Source organism: Sus scrofa, chromosome 7 (assembly GCF_054392235.1).
Source record: "Sus scrofa isolate SSC_HxYL_T2T_F1_AM1 chromosome 7, Sscrofa_HxYL_maternal_Yorkshire_Landrace_v2.0, whole genome shotgun sequence".
In the NCBI taxonomy this organism is placed as follows: Eukaryota; Metazoa; Chordata; class Mammalia; order Artiodactyla; family Suidae; genus Sus; species Sus scrofa.
The window spans coordinates 60,578,861-60,596,378 of record NC_139389.1 but is presented as its reverse complement, the minus strand read 5'-3'; the positions used below and the strand labels follow the sequence as shown (position 1 = coordinate 60,596,378).

Below are 17,518 nucleotides of genomic sequence, written 5' to 3'. Positions count from 1 at the left end.
AAGGCCAAAAAACGGGGCCTGGCAGAGCCCCTGCTGCAGCTGGGAGCCAGCCTCGACTCGGCTGGGAGGCACCTGGAGACTTAAGGGGGGGTCTCCCAACGCGCAGCTCTCAGGCTACCTTATCCTAACCTCTTCTGCACAGGGTGGGGGTGCCACGGGCCACAATTCCCCAGCAGAGGACGACGACTATCAACCAGGCTTGTGAATAAAAACGTTTTTTTTTTTTAAATCTGTCTCTAGTCGTTGACAAATGTCTAAATGTGTTCCCCACACGCATATTTTTATTCTAACAAGCTAATTTGAAATATAATTTAAATAAATTCTACCAGAATGATACCATATGACTAACAGCACCCGGCGGCGGCAGAACTACTGGAGACTTCATCGTACATTCGGCAGAGGTTTCCAACCTGACACTCTTCCCACACATCGCACACACCCCGCTAGGAAACTGGCTGGCGCTGCCAGCGCTCACCTCCAGGCCTATAAATACGACCCGGGGCAGCCTGTGTGCGCAATACCTAGAAATGCAGATGTATCCATGCGGGGCTTGGAGACCAGTGTGTCCAAACCAATTCAAATTAGCAGCACTTTGCCCCCATTCCCACCCCCACCCCTAGGCTTCTTTTCCCTTAATTTATTTTCACGCCAGAAAAAAAAAAAAAAAACAAAAACAAAGTCTAACTCTCAAGATCCATAAGGACTTGGTATACCTGAGAGTTCTGAATATTCTGAAAAATGCCTTTTTTTTTTTTTTTTTGTCTTTTTGCCGTTTCTTGGGCCGCTCCCACGGCATATGGAGGTTCCCAGGCGAGGGGTCGAATAGGAGCTGTAGCTGCCAGCCTACGCCAGAGCCACAGCAACGCAGGATCCGAGCCAAGTCTGCGACCTACACCACAGCTCACGGCAACGCCAGATCGTTAACCCACTGAGCAAGGGCAGGGATCGAACCCGCAACCTCATGGTTCCTAGTCGGATTCGTTAACCACTGCGCCACGACGGGAACTCCTGAAGAATGCTTTTTCTCTGCTGCACACCTGCCTGGGGGCTGCTGTTCACTTCACTTTTGACAACCATGAAGGAAGTTCTTCTTTCCAAATGGAAGAGGAGCGCCCATCTTCATGCCATACCCCAAAAGGAAGTCTTTTCCCAAAGCTTTCAGGCGCTGATGCAGGCTGCCATAACATGTCCCAGGACTCATCCAGGTGGTTTTTGTTTTTTTGTGTGTGTTTGTTTTTTTTCTCTTAATTGCCTGACAACGGGAACAGGGACTGTACCATCCTTCCTGTAGTATGTCCCTCCCAATCCCCTCGCCAGAGGCAGCCTCCCTGAAGGAGGGACCTGATGCCCACCAGACAAAGGATTCTGCAGCAGAAGGGGCGCTCAGGAGTGGGCACAGGGGGCTTTCTAATTGCAGGGGGCCTTCTCACCCGGGTCTTAAAGCAGAATCGCTCTGCCCTGCTATTTCCAAACAAGCAGGAACAGTTTGAGCAGCTGGGTCCCGGTCCACCAACCACCCTTAGCAACGACGACGAATCCTTGGTGTTCTTACCGAGATTCACTAAGGAGCGGTGACTCACCCAAAATTACACAGTCACCGCAAATTACCCAATGTTCATTGTGATCTTGGTCTCCCCTACCATTTCTTCCCTTCAGTAATTCATTTAAAGCAAACAATTGCTTTAAAAGATGATCAAAATGTCTTTTTTTATTTAAATTATAGCCTGCCTTGTTCTAGAAAGGGTTTGAAGCAGGTTAGCAAAGATGTAGCAAATTCAGCAAAACAACAAGTCAGAAGTAGGTTTGGATTTAAGTGATGACATGTATTTATAGCTACGGGCATGGAAAGATGTCCATTCAAGGTATTTTAAGTTGAAGAACTTATGTTACAAAACAGATGTATGATATGATTCCATTTTGATAAAAATAGACTTGCACTATGTAGACATCTCTCTAGACACAGAGACATGTATACATGGAAAAAAAACTGCACAGACATCCGTTTGATGATGGAGGTTATCCCTACGACGTGCGATGACAAGTAATTTTCACTTCCTTCTCTCCGCTGTTATTTTCTAGGATGAACATGTAACATTGTTATAATTAGAAAAAAGCGAAGCTATTTCCATTTCGTTGTTTTAAAAGGTGGTAGATGAGAAAGGATGAAGGTAAAACAAGGGTAGGACCATAAAACTGAACGAGGAAAAAAGGTAAAGGATGATGAGGTCTGATTAATTAGCTAAGGGTAGCTCTTAAGTTCCCCGGGAGCCATCACAGAAAGGAAACTTAGTAATTTACACAAATCCCTGAGTCCATCAGACAAAAACAAACCACCTGTCCTGCCCTGCAACCTCCTTCAGGGGACTGTGTACAAGCAGCCAATGTGCCCTCGACTGCATCCTGAAACCTGCAAGGCCAGGAGTTTCAGGACTGCTTCCAACAAGAATGATGGCATCTCCCCAAAGTGAAAGTCCACCCAGAGCATTCATTCATTCCTGAACACTCATTCATTCAGTACATACCTCTGCAGTGTCCACCCCATGCCATGTGTATTTTTATAACTCTGACACCAAGGGTGACAGTAAGGGCTGTCTATATAATGAGGGTGATCCGAAATACTAACAGTCCCCCTAGGCATCTGCCCACAGTGTTCCCCAAACAGTTCCTCTGACACCCTACGGATTGCAGCATTTTGTGTAAACTCACACATAAAGCTCGAACTTGTATATGTGGCTTATCTCTTCTTCAAAAATATAAACTCCACAAGGGCAAGATCTTACTAGTAGGTCTGCTCATCCAGGATCCCCAACAGACTCTTCAACTGCCAAACATCTGAAAAGATTGTGTGAACCTGAGAAAGTGAAGTTTTTAAAAACCCACAGAGGGAAGTTCCCATTGTGGCTCAGCGGTAACGAGCCTGACTAGTATCCATGAGGCTGTAGGTTCTTTTTTTATTATTATTTTTATTTTTTTTATTTTTTGTTTTTTTTTTTTTTTTGGAATGAGGATGTAGGTTTGATCCCTGGCCTTGCTCAGTGGGTTCAGGATCCAGCATTGCTGTGAGCTGTGGTGTAAGTCAGGGATGCGGCTCGGATCTGGCTATGGTGTAGGCTGGCAGCTGCAGCTCCGATTGGACCCCTAGCCTGGGAACTTCCATATGCCACGGGTGCAGCCCGAAAAAGCAAAAAAATAAAAATAAAAATAAAAAAATAAAAAACTCGTAACAGGACCAAGAGAAGACAAGTTCCCTCCATCCGAGAGACTGCCATCTATTTCAGTCAACAGAAACCCCAAAGAAAAGTCTGTAATTTGTAGGAACTATGTAATTAGGTGTGATTCAGGAGAAGTGGAAAATTAAAGGAGATGGAATAATCATCAAAAGAAAGCTAATCAGTATAGCTTTACCAAGAGCAGGCCCATGGTGTTAGATAACCAAGATTGTGGCATCTGTACATTGCAACATAATCTCGGCCGAACAAAACAAATGAATGTAAGCTGAAGCCAAACAGAAATACAGTAGATCTTGTTTGTAAACAGTGACAAAATCATCCAAAAGTCACCACGGCACACAAGCTGGCTTTTCGGTTAGCCTTCCGCAGGCGGGTAAAAAGATAATTTACAACCCCAATGCGCGGATGACAGCCGACAGCCTGAAAATTAACCCAAGTCACAATAAAAGCTACGTGGCTTGCTTTAGCATTAAAAGAAAACCACATCCAAACGTGGCTTCTTTCTCTCTTGGCCCTTGCAGCTCTCATTAAGCATGCTCTATAAAAGGTAATCCAAAAATTATCACAACTTCCAGGCCAGCATCCAAGCGAGGCTGCCCACCACTTTCAAGCATTACCTCAATCGAAAAATATTTATTGGAGGCCTAGACACTGTGCTAGGTGTTGGGATACCCTGGTGGGAAGGGGAGGCTCCCCTGTGGGATGCTATCAGGGAAGGCAGATGATAAACAAGTAGACAGAACCCAAACAACAGCAGGTGTGCTGGGGTGAGCAACTGTGGGAACAAAGCATGGCTGCATTCGAGTTTAACAGGGGTGGTCAGGAAAGACCCTGAGCAGGTGATCCTGAGATCGAAATGCCAAGGAGGAGGAGGAGGAAGGTACCTGCAGAGCCAGGGCAAGAGCTTTCCGGGCAGATAAAAGAGGACGTTCAAGCCCCCCCCCCAACCACCACCACCACGGGCAAGGAAAAAAAGGAGGCCGATGCTAGCAGAAGGCGGTGAGGGACGGCCAGAGTGGTTGGGAAGATGGGCCACAAGCCAGGCCCTTGTCGGCTAGAGGGTGTTTAAGGAAAAGAGTGATGTGACCTGCTGTAGAAGCCCATCACTCAGGCTCCCACCTGGAGAATGGACTGGAGACACCCCAGGGTGGAAGCCGGGGGGCCTGTTGGGAAGTTAGTCCAGGAAGGAGGCAACAGTGGCCAGGACTTGAGGAGAAGCTATGATTACAGGGAGAGGTGAATGCACTCCAGATAACATCCCAGAAGCAGAACACCCCCCACCCCCACACCAGACCCTCTGCCACCCTGGATGTGGCAGATGAGGAAGAGAAGAATCAAGATATCTTACAAGTGGGTGGGTGATGGGGCCGTGGACTGGGATGGGGAAGACAGAGGGAAGGAGAGAACTGGAAGGGTATCTAGAGTGCCCTGCACGGACAAGAACAGGAAGCCCTGAGGAAGGGCTGTGTCCGGAAGCACAAACATGGGAGTCACTAGCATTCAGACAGGACTTAAAGCCATGGGGGGTGGGTGGGGTGGGTAGGGGAAATGAGGTGCCAGGATGGGATCATATTACCTAGGAAGAGCGTGTTGACAGAGAAAAGGAACCAGGACCAGTCCCTAACCAACCCCATCACTCTGAGGTCAGACAAAGAAGTCATCAGGAAGGGGAGAGGAAACCCAGAGGAGAGGGGTGTCGAGGAGGAGGGAGCGGCCCTGGGGAAGGAAGGCTGCTGAGAGGGGGAGAGAGACAAGGACAGAGATCTGGTGACTGGCGACGTGTCCCCAGGCTGTGCCGGTGGAGAGGTGAGGGCAGAAGCTAGACTGGAGACTGTCAAGGGCTAACAAGTGGAAGGTGAAAGATACAAATGGACACGGTGTGTTTGGACATCTCTTTGAGATGCGTTCAGGTGAAGGGCAGCGAAGAAGGGTAAAATGAGAGATGCTGAAGCTGAGCTGTCCAATATGCGGCCCCCAGCCACTCATGGCTATTTACGTTTAAATAAATTAAAAATTTGGAGTTCCCGTTGTGGTGCAGTGGTTAACGAACCCGACTAGGAACCATGAGGTTGCGGGTTTGGTCCCTGGCCTTGCTCAGTGGGTTAACGATCGAGCGTTGCTGGGAGCTATGTGTGGTGTAGGTCACAGACGCGGCTCGGATCCTGTGTTGTTGTGGCTCTGGCATAGGCTGGTGGCTACAGCTCTGATTTGACCCCTAGCCTGGGAATCTCCATATGCCGTGAGAAGCGGCCATAGAAAAGGCAAAAAGACAAAAAAAAAAAAAAAAAAAAAAAAAAATCCCTCCATGAAATAGTATGTATACATGTATGTGTAACTTGGTCCCCAGGCTGTATACAGCGGAAAAATAAATAAATAAATAAAAATACAAATCCCTAAGACTGAAAAAAAAAAAAAAAAAAAAAAAAAAAGCAACAATAAATGCTGGAATGTGAAGTTGAAAAAAAAAGTGCCGCTTCGGCACGCCAGCCACATTTCCAGTGTGGTTGGTGGCAGCCGTCTTGGACCGTGCAGACACAGAACATGCTCATCAGTGTGGAAAGTTCGACTGGACAGCACGGAACGAAAGCATGTTTGCACACTGATGGGAAAGACCTTGGACAGAGAGGGAGACGGAATAGTGAGAAATGCGCCCTGCAAGAGGGATGAGATGGACAGTCCCCCAGGAGGGGCGAGCCTCTGGAGGGACAACAGGTGGGAAGGAAAGCACAGGGGCAGCGGCACGCGGGACTGCAGGCGTGGCAGGGAGCAAAGATTTTTCCTTGGTCTGTGGCTATATTTTGTCAATGAACATGTGTGTGCTGAGGAGAGAGAAGTCTGAGGAGGGGAGCAGGTATGAAACCGCTTCCCTGGGGAGGGAGAGCACAAGCTTACCCGGGAAACCACACACTAAATGCAAATGACTTCCCAGAAGCGGGAAATAGCAGTGAACATCTGAATGGGGAAAAGCATCTTAAGTGGGGAAGAGAGAAATTTGGAGTTTTGTTTTTTTTTTTTTTTTTCTCTTAAGTCTTGGTCATGTCTACACAGTAGAGCAATGACAAAGCTGCAAGGTTTCCTACTGGCTGCCCTTTTTGGTTCATCCCCCTCCATCCTACTCAACTCTCGGAAAGGATGACATTGGTTCTATTTTCGGTTAATATGGCTCCCTCCACCCTCCTCTGTCTGAAAGGCTTATCCAGCCCTTAGCTCCATCTCAATTTACAGCTATGGTTTGTACGTTCACATAAATTATAGAAGAGGTAGATATATTTAAAATGGCAGAAGTAGGTAGGAGTTACAAACCAGCGCTTTCTTACAAGAGTGAGTAACAGACATTTATCGGATGATGTTAAAATTACATGAAAGACATATTCTGTGTTTAAACAAAATCCCCAAGCTACTCCTCCCTCCCTCTCTACAAACAAAAATTATTTTCTGACATTTTCTTTAAGCTTTTATGAGTAAACATTTTCATTTCCACAGAACTATTTGATCTCAACCACAGAGTTTCAATATTTGTTTTTTGATCATGCAAGTGTGTTGGGCTGCTTTGGCTGGGGGGAGGGGTTCAGAGACCGTTAAAATTACCAAATTCCTTTTATCTTCCATCTTGAGACCTACATTTGCCAACTCTTTCTTCCCATACATTTTTTTTTTTTTTTAAATAGGAAATCTGAGACTCTCAAAGGCTCCTACTGTACAAAGAGCAGCCCTTTCATAGACAACTAACAGGTCACTGGAAATGTTACAGAAAAACTGCTTCCCAGCCAGGGTGCGCCTCTGGTAAAATCGCTCACAGCTTCTGTACATGTGAAAACTGGGCTGGCACCAATGCCTTAAGCAAATCTCCTGGCCCCTCTCTGTCCCCCATGATCTGTCCATGTTGGCCTGGAGTTCTCACACTTCCCTTCTCAGAATTCCTCTTGGTCTGCCTCTGGTTCCTCCAAACACTTTACAGACCCCACAGATAAGATTCACTGGGTAAGTAAAGGGACCTCAGAAACTTATCTGGAGTAAGGACAATAAAGCCACTGACCCATGGCAGGCCACCAGGACAATCTTTTTTTCCCCTTTCCACTCCTCACCAATGCCACACAGCAAAGCAAGCTCTCTAGACTCACCCAGCAGAAGTCTTTGGGTCACAAGAAGGTCTGTCTGAAGGGCACTAAGCTCAGCGGCAGGGCACAGAGAAATTCAGGGACTCTGGTTCACTCACCCAGCCCCACCCCCACGCCCACTGTCAGGCTGCCGATGGGCTCAAACCCTCATCAGTTGCCCAGCCTGGGAGAAGGTACCCAACCACTTCAGGCCTCGGTTTCCGCACCTGTGAAATGGGCAGAACAACCATTCCCTGAATATGCACAGCGCATCATCAATATGCGCTCACATCAGGAAGCAGATGTAAGGAGTTAATTGTGTTATTAGCACCGCGGCTCCCTGACTCACAGCACCTACTGCTCAGAGAGACGCCAAGGAGAAATCAATCCTGCTTTTTAAATTACTTTATATACTCAGAAGCATTAGTCACTTCGACAGAGTACTTCAACTTCTCTGAGCATCTACTCAGTTGTTTCAAAGACTGAAGCCTTACCTTGACTCCTCGCAGACTTCCATCATCCTCAGCCATCTCAAAGCAGACTCAAAGTCCACTATTCCTACGCTGAGATTATTATTACGTGGTTTGTTCCCTTTCCAGGAAAACTTCGATTTCCATTTTGTTTGTAATAAACCCAATTGTAGAGAAAGACAAACTGCTTCTTGGACTCCCAAACACAGGCCCTGGAGTTGATCGCGTCCGGAGCAAGGGGACCGCGGAATGGCCGAAGCACCGAGGCCGGCCAGGGTGCCTGTCCCCGCCCGGTGCCCCAGCGGCTGGGCTGCTTCGGAGGAGAAAGGCCACGGGTGCGGGGCTGAAAGTCCGCGCTCAGGCCAACGTGTCCCTGCCCCGTGCCCGCGAGCCCGGGCAGAGGGCGCGGGGTCGGGCGGCCCCAGGCTCTCCGGAGCCGGCTGCGCCCCGACTTCAGGCTCCCGGCTCGGGGCGCAAGGGCCCGCCGGCTCGCTGGGCTCCGAGCGGGGAGACGCGATCCGCGGCCCCGCAGCCCCTCTGGGGCTGCGCGCGGGGCGCGCGCGGCGCGGGCTCACTCACCCCATCTCCGGCGCTGCTCCGGCGGCCGCTCCGACGGGGCCTCTCGCGCTCGCTCTCCGCCCGCTCTGCAGCCGCTCCCGGCGCGGCACATGCGGCGGCCCGTGCGCGCCCGGCTTAGCCCCGGCGCCGCTCCATTCCGCGGGGCTGCGCGGCTGCCGCTGCCGCCGCCGCCGCCGCCGCCGCCGCCACCAGGCGCGGGCGGGCGGGGGCTGGGCCGCCGGGGGCTGGGCGGCCGCGCTCGGGCGGCGCCCGCCCCGCCCCGCTCCCCCCGCCCAGCTCCTTACGTAACCTCGTGGCCCCCGGGCCGCGGCGCCCAGCCTAGGGGCGGGGGGCGCGGCCGTGTGCGCGTGGTCACTCGGCGCCCCTGCTGGGTCGTGCGCGCCTCCGGGGCAGCCCCTTTACGTTTAGGTTTGGTCATTGGCGCGCCCCCGCCCCTTGCCCACCTGGGGGCTTGGCGCCGCGCCTCAAGCGAGCATCCGGCCTGTGGGACTGAGTCCGGCTCGCAGCTGCGGGGGGAGGGGGCGTGGGCCTGGGGCGACGCTTAGTTTGCAGATGCGGGAAGGATGCCCCCAAGAGAAGAAGCGATTTGCCCAAGGTCACACATTCAGATCTGAGCTCAAGGTCTTCAGAATCTGAGATTGGCAGGGCCCCCTGTCGGTCCTTGAAGCCCAGTTATATTTTGCTGTCCATTGCCAGGTGTGGGTGGTTCAGGGTACCCCCGCCAAGAAATTCTGGAAACCATCGTGGCAGGGAGATCCTACACCCACAGCAGGTGTTCTGGGTTCTTCTCTGGGTAAAGATAGGATAGAGGTTCCCAACTAGAGGGTAATCGCTTTTCAGGTGGCTTAATCACCTTGGCTTAGAACAAGGGAAATGGAGATGGCAAAAGTGGAGCTTAAAGAAGAGCAGTCTCTTAATCCCCTTTCTGCACATCAGGTCCTGATCCCCTCCTAAAGGCCAGCAATGGGACTAACCTAACCTTCATCCTCTTTCTGGGCCTTTCACGGGATCATTTTCTGCTGAGAACATACTGCTCACCTGAGCCTGGGCAGTATTTTTTTTTAACTCGGGACAGTTAAAAAAAAAAAAAGTCAAGGAACAAGCCTATGGAGCAGGACTACCACTCCAACCTTACCCTCATCTCTCCTGGGACCCCAACTTGGCCTTAACCCTCAAGGTCTCCTCGTGGGGCTAGCAACCCCTATGTGTATTTTTCTCAATTACAAATCTGATCATATCGCTTTTCTTAAAATCCTGCAGTGGTTTCCCTCCCACTGTCTTTGGGATGAAGACAAGATACAGACATGCCTCCAAAGCCTTGCCTGTCGTGCCTCATCGCCCTCTCCAGCCATTTCTCCCTCATTCTTGCCCTTTGCTTTTTCGCCATCTGGCCGCCCTCTCTTCAGCCCATGCTGTTCCCTCAGCCTGGGAAGATTTTTTCCTCTCTTGTCTCTGACACCCCACCTCCCTTGCCTAGTAAATTTCTACTCATTTTCAGATCTCTGTTAAACTGTCACTTCCTTGTGGAACCTTTACTGCATGCCCCAGACAAGACTGTGAACTCTTGTACTTTCTCTTCATTGCACTTAACTGTTTGTAACCTATATTTGTGAAATTATTACTTTACTGTAGTCTCTCAGGCACATGTGCACACTCTAAGAAGCCATTTTTACCCATCATTGTATCTCCAATGCCTAGAATTGTGGCGGAAAGTCCTCCATAAGCATCTGTTGAATGAATGAATTAGCCAATAGGCCAGGCCACGGATACTCTGAATTGGTCAGGGTCTGTAAGCACAGATGAATCTGTTTATAGAGCCAGGACTGGATAAGCATTTGGTCCTGGAGGAAACTTAGCTGAATTCCAAAGACCAGGTGAAGCCAGTTAGGGGTGGGGGTGGGGGTTCCTGGCAGCATCAAAGGGAGAAGCCAGCAGAAGGAGAATAAAGGGCAGAAGCCAGCTCAGCTGGAGTAGGAGTACCAGGCGAGAGAGTCACAGCGCAGTTGGGCCAAGCAGTGTCCCTAACCATGTATGGGAGTTTCCTTTTGCTCCATGGATGGAAAGGGCCCGCCCAAGTTACCTTGGGAAGATGTAGGGAGGCCAAACAGGCGGGGCTGGTGAATCACTTGGGCTGCTTCACGCAGTCAGCAGAAAGCAGGCCAATGCTAGAGGCTTGAGCCCACGCGAGATTAAATCCTCTGTGATTAAAGTGGCTGTCGCTCTGGGCAAAGCCTTCCCTATGGGGAGAGGAAAGGGGAGATGAGACAGGATTTGGAAATGGATGTCCTGCTTTCCTCCAATTCTGGGCTGCCATTACTGTGGGGGGTGGCCTCCATGCTTCTCCTTCAACCCCCACACCAGGCCCAAGTCAGGTCCTGCCTCTCGGGAGATTTCCCAAGTACTCAGGGCCCGGTCTAAGCTTCCACGGTAGTCCTTACCAGCAGTATTTCATCACCTTGGAATTCTCCCTCAAGAGGAGCTGCTTAATTTCCCTATTAGTGCCTCCTCCCTCCATCAAAGCCAGTATAATCACCCTGTTTCTGTGGAAAATCTCCCATCAACATGGTCTCCGTGGCCCCGTTGTCAAGGGATGTGATTGGTTAAGTCTCTCCAGAGTCCCAGAGTCGGAGTTCCCATCGTGGCACAGCGGAAATGAATCCACTAGGAACCATGAGGTTGCGGGTTCAGTCCTTGTCCTCGCTCAGGGGGTTAAGGCTCTGGCATTGCCGTGAGCTGTAGTGTAGGTCACAGACGTGGCTCGGATCTGGCATTGCTATGGCTCTGGTGTAGGCCGGCAGCTGTAGCTCCGATTCGACTCCTAGCCTGGGAACCTCCATATGCTGACGGTGTGGCCCTAAAAAGACAAAAAAGGGGGGGTCAAGGGGAGAGACTCCGTACTGGCAGGGTTTGAGGTGAGGTCACGGAGAGTCTCTTTAGGCCAAGAGAGGATCCTTTTAGACTGAGCAAGAGGAGCCAGCGAGCGGAGATGAGACTGAAGATGTGGGAAGGAAAGGGAGGTCATGGAGAAAGTGGGAGAGGATGGGGTCCAGGCCAGCGAGGAGCTGGCCTTGGAGAGGCGAGGACGGTCCAGAGGGGAAGGTGAGAGAGGCTGAGGGAACCCTTGCCTGGTGGGCTCCTTTTCTGAAGGATGCAAAGACACCTACTGAACATGTGTGATAGAGAGGAGGTGGGGTAGAAGCCAAATTTGAAACATCAGAAAAGAAAAACTGGCCTTTGGATAAGTGCAGAGTTGGGAATGAGCCCCTAGAAGTCTAGAAGGCCAGACCTTGACCAGCTCAACCTCAGGGACCTGGGATTCCTGCCATTCTGTGTGGGCAGCAGAGGCTCCAGAATCTGATCACCAGGCACAGAGAGTTGGTTTGAGCACCCTAAGGGGGCAGATCAGATGACTGTGGTGGCTCAGCGGAGAGCTGTACAAGCCTGTGAAACGAAGGAAACAGAGCAGCTCCACGTGTGTCCTTCCTCTGCACAGTCAAGGAATTCTCCCCAGCATCCCGGCCAGAAAAGCACTGTGCACATCTCTGGTTTCTTGTCTGGTGAAAGCCAGCTCCTGGAGAAATGGCTGATTTTAGTCTGGCGCAGGGAAAACACAAGATCGGCATAAAGCATAGTACCAGAGAGTAAAGAGGTCCTTAAGACCATGAAAGCCTGGGGGCATGTTTAATCGACATAGGCGCTAACTGAAAGAGCTCCCAGTGGCCAGAGCTGGAACAATTTGAGCAACCCTCTAAATAACATTGTGTAGGATCATAATACAAAATATAAAACACAAAGACACACATCCATATGGATATAAATTATTAAATACGTGGAGAAGAGACAAGTCTGCCCTACAGAAGAATCTCCAGTTATGTGTGTAGGTAGTCTCCCCCTCCCCCAGCTCCTTGAGAATCGGCTGCTCTTAGTGCTGAGGGATTTGCTTCTAAAGAGTAGAGACTGGAAAGGGGAAAGCAATAACTTTACAGTGGAGAAACCTGGCAGACACTACCTTGACCAAGCCATCAAGGTTAATGTCACCAGTGATGTGCCCTGTTGGTATCACATACCCCTCTGAAAGGAGGTGATGAGAAATGTACTTTGCCTGTAGGTTATTTTTTCCCTAAGCCCATAACCCAGTCTAATCATGAGAAACACACCAGATAAATCCACGCTGAGGGTCATTCTACAAAATACTTGATCAGTGCTTCTCCAAAGTGTCAAGGTCATGATAAAGAAGGAAAGGCTGAGGAGTTCCCGTCATGGCGCAGTGGTTAACGAATCCAACTAGGAACCATGAGGTTGCGGGTTCGGTTCTGCCCTTGCTCAGTGGGTTAAGGATCCGGCGTTGCCATGAACTGTGGTGTAGGTTGCAGACGAGGCTCGGATCCTGCCTTGCTGTGGCTCCGGCGTAGGCCGGTGGCTACAATTCCGATAGACCCCTAGCCTGGGAACCTCCATATGCCTCGGGAGCGGCCCAAGAAATAGCAAAAAAAAAAGACCAAAAAAAAAAAAAGACAAAAAAAAAAAAAAAGAAGAAGAAGAAGAAGGAAAGGCTGAGAAACTCATAGATCAGAGGAGACTAAGGTGACATGATGCCTACATGCATCTGGGATCCTGTATTAGATTCCGGAAGAGAAAGAAAGACCCGTGAACCCCAAATAAACTCTGGAGTTTAATAATAGTAATGTACCAGTGTTGGTTCCTTACTTATGCCACGTTTCCGTTTCATGGTGATGTAAGATGATACAGTGGGGGAACCTGGGTGAGGGTATATGAGAACTTTCTGTATTGTCTTTGCAACTTTTCTGTAACTCTAGAATTGGTCTGGGAGTTCCCACTGTGGCACAGTGAGTTAAGGATCCGGCATTGTCTCTGTGGCGGCTTGAGTTCCATCCCCACCCCATGCAGGGGGTTAAGGATTTGGCGCTGCCGAAGCTGTGGCCCAGGTCGCAGGGTGGCTCAGATTAGATCCCTGGCCTGAGAACTTCCATATGATGCAGGTGTGGCCAAAAAAAGAAAAAAGAAAAAAATTGGTCCCAAATAAAAAGCTTACTAAAAAGAAAGTAGCCCTGGGAGTTTCCTGTATGCCAAAATCCTTCAAGCGATCTAATCATTAGCCATGTCGGAAAGGTGAACATGTGGAAGGAAGACTGAACAACTTATGCCCCAACTCATCAGGGAATGCCTTGGACTTGTAATTGTTTGCATAACTCCAAAAGCAAGCCATTGAAATTCTTCCTTTTCAGCGTTCCCATCGTGGTGCAGCAGAAAAGAATCCGACTAGGAACCATGAGGATTTGGGTTTGATCCCTGGCCTCGCTCAGTGGGTTAAGGATCTGGTGTTGCCGGGAGCTGTGGTGGAGGTCGAAGATGCGGCTCAGATCCTGCGTTCCTGTAGCTGTGGCGAAGGCAGCAGCTGTAGCTCCGATTCGACTCCTAGCCTGGGAACCTCCATATGCCAGAGCTGTGGCCCTAAAGGGCAAAAAAAAAAAAAAAAAAAAAAAATGAAAGAAAAGAAAAGAAATTCTTGCTTTTCGATTTTTTTTTTAAACTGCAACCCATAGTAAGAAATAGATTTTACACTGCAATCCAGTACATACTTGAACTTTATCTACATTTATATCTATACAAAGTGGAAATCAAAATAATATATATATAACTGAAAGTTATACAAAACGATTCTTATCTTTTCACCTGCAAAGCATTCATACATTTTCCATTCTGTTCTATTTTTAAAAGCAATGCTTCTCATAACCCACTAAATTGATTTCAAACCTATAATTCATATATTTTTTTCTTTCAACAGAAAATTAGGCTCCCCATGTACATGTATAATATTATTAGTGTGTTCAGTTTCTGATATTGCTGATCCATGGACTTAAAACATATTTTTTTTTTCCTAACCATAAAAGGTCTGTTCTCTCAACTGCATATGAAACAAGTGTCTTATTAAAGCCATTAATTAAATGGAGAATTATCAGGTATTGTTCAGCTATTAGATCACATTTGTGAAGATTATATAGTAATGTAGAAAAATATTTATTCTTTCAACAATTTTTTTTTTTGCTTTTTAGGGCCACTCCTGCGGCATGTATAAATTCTCAGGCTAGGGGTCTAATCGGAGCTGTCGCTGCCGGCCTACACCAGATTCACAGCAACGCCAGATCTGAGTCGCATCTGTGACCTACACCACAGCTCATGGCATACTGGATCCTTAATCCACCACATGAGGCCAGGGGTCAAACCCGAATCCTTATTGATGCTAGTCAGGTTCATTACCACTAAGTCACAACAGGAAGTCTCTGCAACAAATATCGATCACTTCCCCTGTCTGGTGCTGTGTTGGGCAATAGGGGTAAAGTGCTCAGCAAAAGAGATCATGGAACTTTAAGACTGAGTGAAAAATCTTAATGAAATAATCTCACAAATACATCTGTGATCTGTGTAATAAAACCGTCCTAATGTAGGTTGAGAAGGGAAGTCACGGAATGGCTTCTTTGACGAGGCGTTTAAGAAGAGGCCTGAGGGACAGAGGACTTATCCGGGATAGGGTGGAAGGACGAGCTCCCAGGCAGAGGAGCTCACAGAGGCACCGAGGTGAGAAGTTCTGAGGAGCTGCAAGGTCAGTGTGGTCAGAATGCAGTGAGTTTAGCATAAGATGAGGTGGGAGAGGCATATGGAGCCCTGACAAGGGGTTAAGGATTTGGGATTTATCCAAATGCACTGACTGGTTGGGAAATGCCATGATCTGGTTTACCTTTTTTTTTTTTTTTTTTTTTTTTTGGCTTTTTAGGGCTGCACCCACAGCTTATGGAAATTCCCAGGTTAGGGGTCAAATTGGAGCTGCAGCTGTCAGCCTAGACGACAGCCATGGCCACTGAGGATCCTCAACCCACTGAGGGGGGCCAGGAGTGGAACCCGCATCCTCATGGATACTAGTCAGATTCATTTCTGCTGCGCCACAACGGGAACTCCTGGCTTACTTTATTTATGTATTTATTTATTTATTTGTCTTTTGTCGTTTTAGGGCCGCACCTGCAGCATATGGAGGTTCCCAGACTAGGGGTCCAATCAGAACTGTAACCACCAGCCTACACCATAGCCACAGTAGCTCGGGATCCGAGCCGCATCTCCGATCTACACCTCAGCTCACGGAAACACCAGATCCTTAACCCACTGAGCGAGGCCAGGGATCGAACCCCCAACTTCATGGATCCTAGACAGATTCGTTAACACTGAGCCACGACAGGAACTCCCCAATGGTTTATATTTTTTAAAGCTCACTTTGGCTACCGGGCAGAGAAGAGATATGAAAGAGATAAGAGTGAAAGCAGGGAGACCAGTGAAGAGGCTCTAGCAGAAGCCCAGACAAGAGATAAGGGCATGAAGGGAAGTTGATTACAGATGAGGGATGCATTTTGGAGGTAGACTCAACAAGACGTGGTGATGCACTGGGTGTGTATTACGATATAAAGTTAAATTCAGAAAATAACCCTTGTTACACTCACTGCACTGTGACTATAATTAGGTAAAAACTATTAGTGCACATGGACAAGGCCTGGAAGCCTAGAAAATGAAAAGTTTGATTTGTTGGGGCAGCAGAAGGAATATAAGGAAAAAAACACAAACGTTGGAGTCAGACAGACCTGAACTATGTCCCAGCTCTGCCACTGACTATCTGTGATGTTGGGCAAGCTTTTTATCCTCTCTGAGCATCAGTTCTCTCATTTGTAAAATGGGGATACTTCCTCAGACTGTCAGGAAGATGAAATGAGAATACATGTAAAGTGCTTAGTTTAGTCCCTGGTATGGTGTGTTCTTAATACATTGTAAGTATTACTATTATTACTGGGAATAATGGTGGAACTGGGGTGAAATTTTCATTACCATAATTGAATTAATACAGTGATAATGGGGAGTTCCCATCGAGGCACAGTGGTTAATGAATCTGACTAGGAACCATGAGGTTGCAGGTTTGTTCCCTGGCCTTGCTCAGTGGGTTAAAGATCCAGCATTGCTGTGAGCTGTGGTGTAGATGGCAGACACAGCTCGGATCCTGCATTGCTGTGGCTGTGGCATGGGTAGGCAGCTATAGCTCTGATTAGACCCCTAGCCTGGGAACTTCCATATGCCTCGGGAGCGGCCCTAGAAAAGGAAAAAATATATATATATATATACACACACACACTGTGATAATAGTATTTCTATATCAGTAACTTGAAATTTAGTAGAGTCAATTTGAAAATTCTGAAACTGTATGGGGACAGCTCATGCACTTCCTGCCCAGTAACATTTTGCCAACCTGCATCCAGAGCTCTTCATAGCATCAGGATTTCTCTGCAGGGCACCTGAGGGTCAGAGAAGACTAAAGACCATCTCTTTAAGATGCCAGCTCCAGCCCCTCTGTTTCCAGTCTAGTCGAGGACAAGCTCTAAATGGTTTCCAACATGCTTACTGTCCTCTGCTCTTCCCATTTAGGGCTCTCCTAAGTCTATCTGTCCTGGATGTTTCTGGGGGTTCTGAAAATATTCCTTCATTCATTTAACTTTTTTTTTTTTTTTGTCTTTTCTAGGGCCACACCTGCAGCATATGGAGGTTCCCAGACTAGGGGTCCAATCAGAGCTGTTGCTGCTGGCCTACGCCAGAACCACAGCAATGCAGGATCCAAGCCGAGTCTGCAACCTACAACACAGCTCACAGCAATGCCAGATCCTTAACCCACTGAGCAAGGCCAGGGATCAAACCCAAAACCTCCTGGTTCCTAGTCGGATTCATTAACCACTGGGCCACAACAGGAACTCCTTTTTTTTTTTTTCTCCATTTAACCTTAACTAAGCACCTATTCTGAGCCAACCCATGCCCTCAAACCACCAAATAAGCAAAATATAATGTAACCTAGGTATGAATAAAGTTCCATGAGAAACTGACTTTACCTGGGGAAGGCGTTGAAAGGGAGACATCTTAGCTGGATCTTAAATCATGCATGAGAGAGAAGACCCATTCCTGCAAATAGACCAGCACATGCTAAGTAAGACACCAGGGCATTAAAAGGCGTGACTCATATAGGGAATGACAGGGAATGTCCATGTGATTTGCTCAATAGTGTGTGCTAGGAAGTGGCCAGGCATGAGAGACAGAGCTC

General features: G+C 48.4%; 1 protein-coding gene across 16 annotated transcripts in view; it reads right to left on the bottom strand.

The window, feature by feature from the left end:
• HOMER2 (homer scaffold protein 2) overlaps window positions 1-17,518 on the bottom strand; it is a 141,691-nt gene that overhangs the window by 85,186 nt on the left and 38,987 nt on the right. For 4 of the 16 annotated variants that reach the window (XM_084968546.1, XM_084968549.1, XM_084968553.1 and 1 more), the window contains 3 exons: window positions 17,310-17,379; window positions 11,818-11,947; window positions 10,457-10,613 (listed from right to left, as the gene is read on the bottom strand). The exons of 1 other annotated variant lie outside the window; for it this stretch is intronic. Coding sequence is in view for 3 of the 15 variants with exons in the window: in XM_005666110.4 (XP_005666167.1) it covers window positions 7,822-7,847 (26 nt within the window). In the remaining 12 variants the exon portion in view is untranslated. Of the gene's footprint in view, window positions 1-7,821; window positions 8,571-10,456; window positions 10,614-10,909; window positions 11,948-16,678; window positions 16,725-17,309; window positions 17,380-17,518 lie in introns of those variants that run through there. 11 more of the 16 variants (XM_084968547.1, XM_084968550.1, XM_084968555.1 and 8 more) reach the window with 9 other exon arrangements.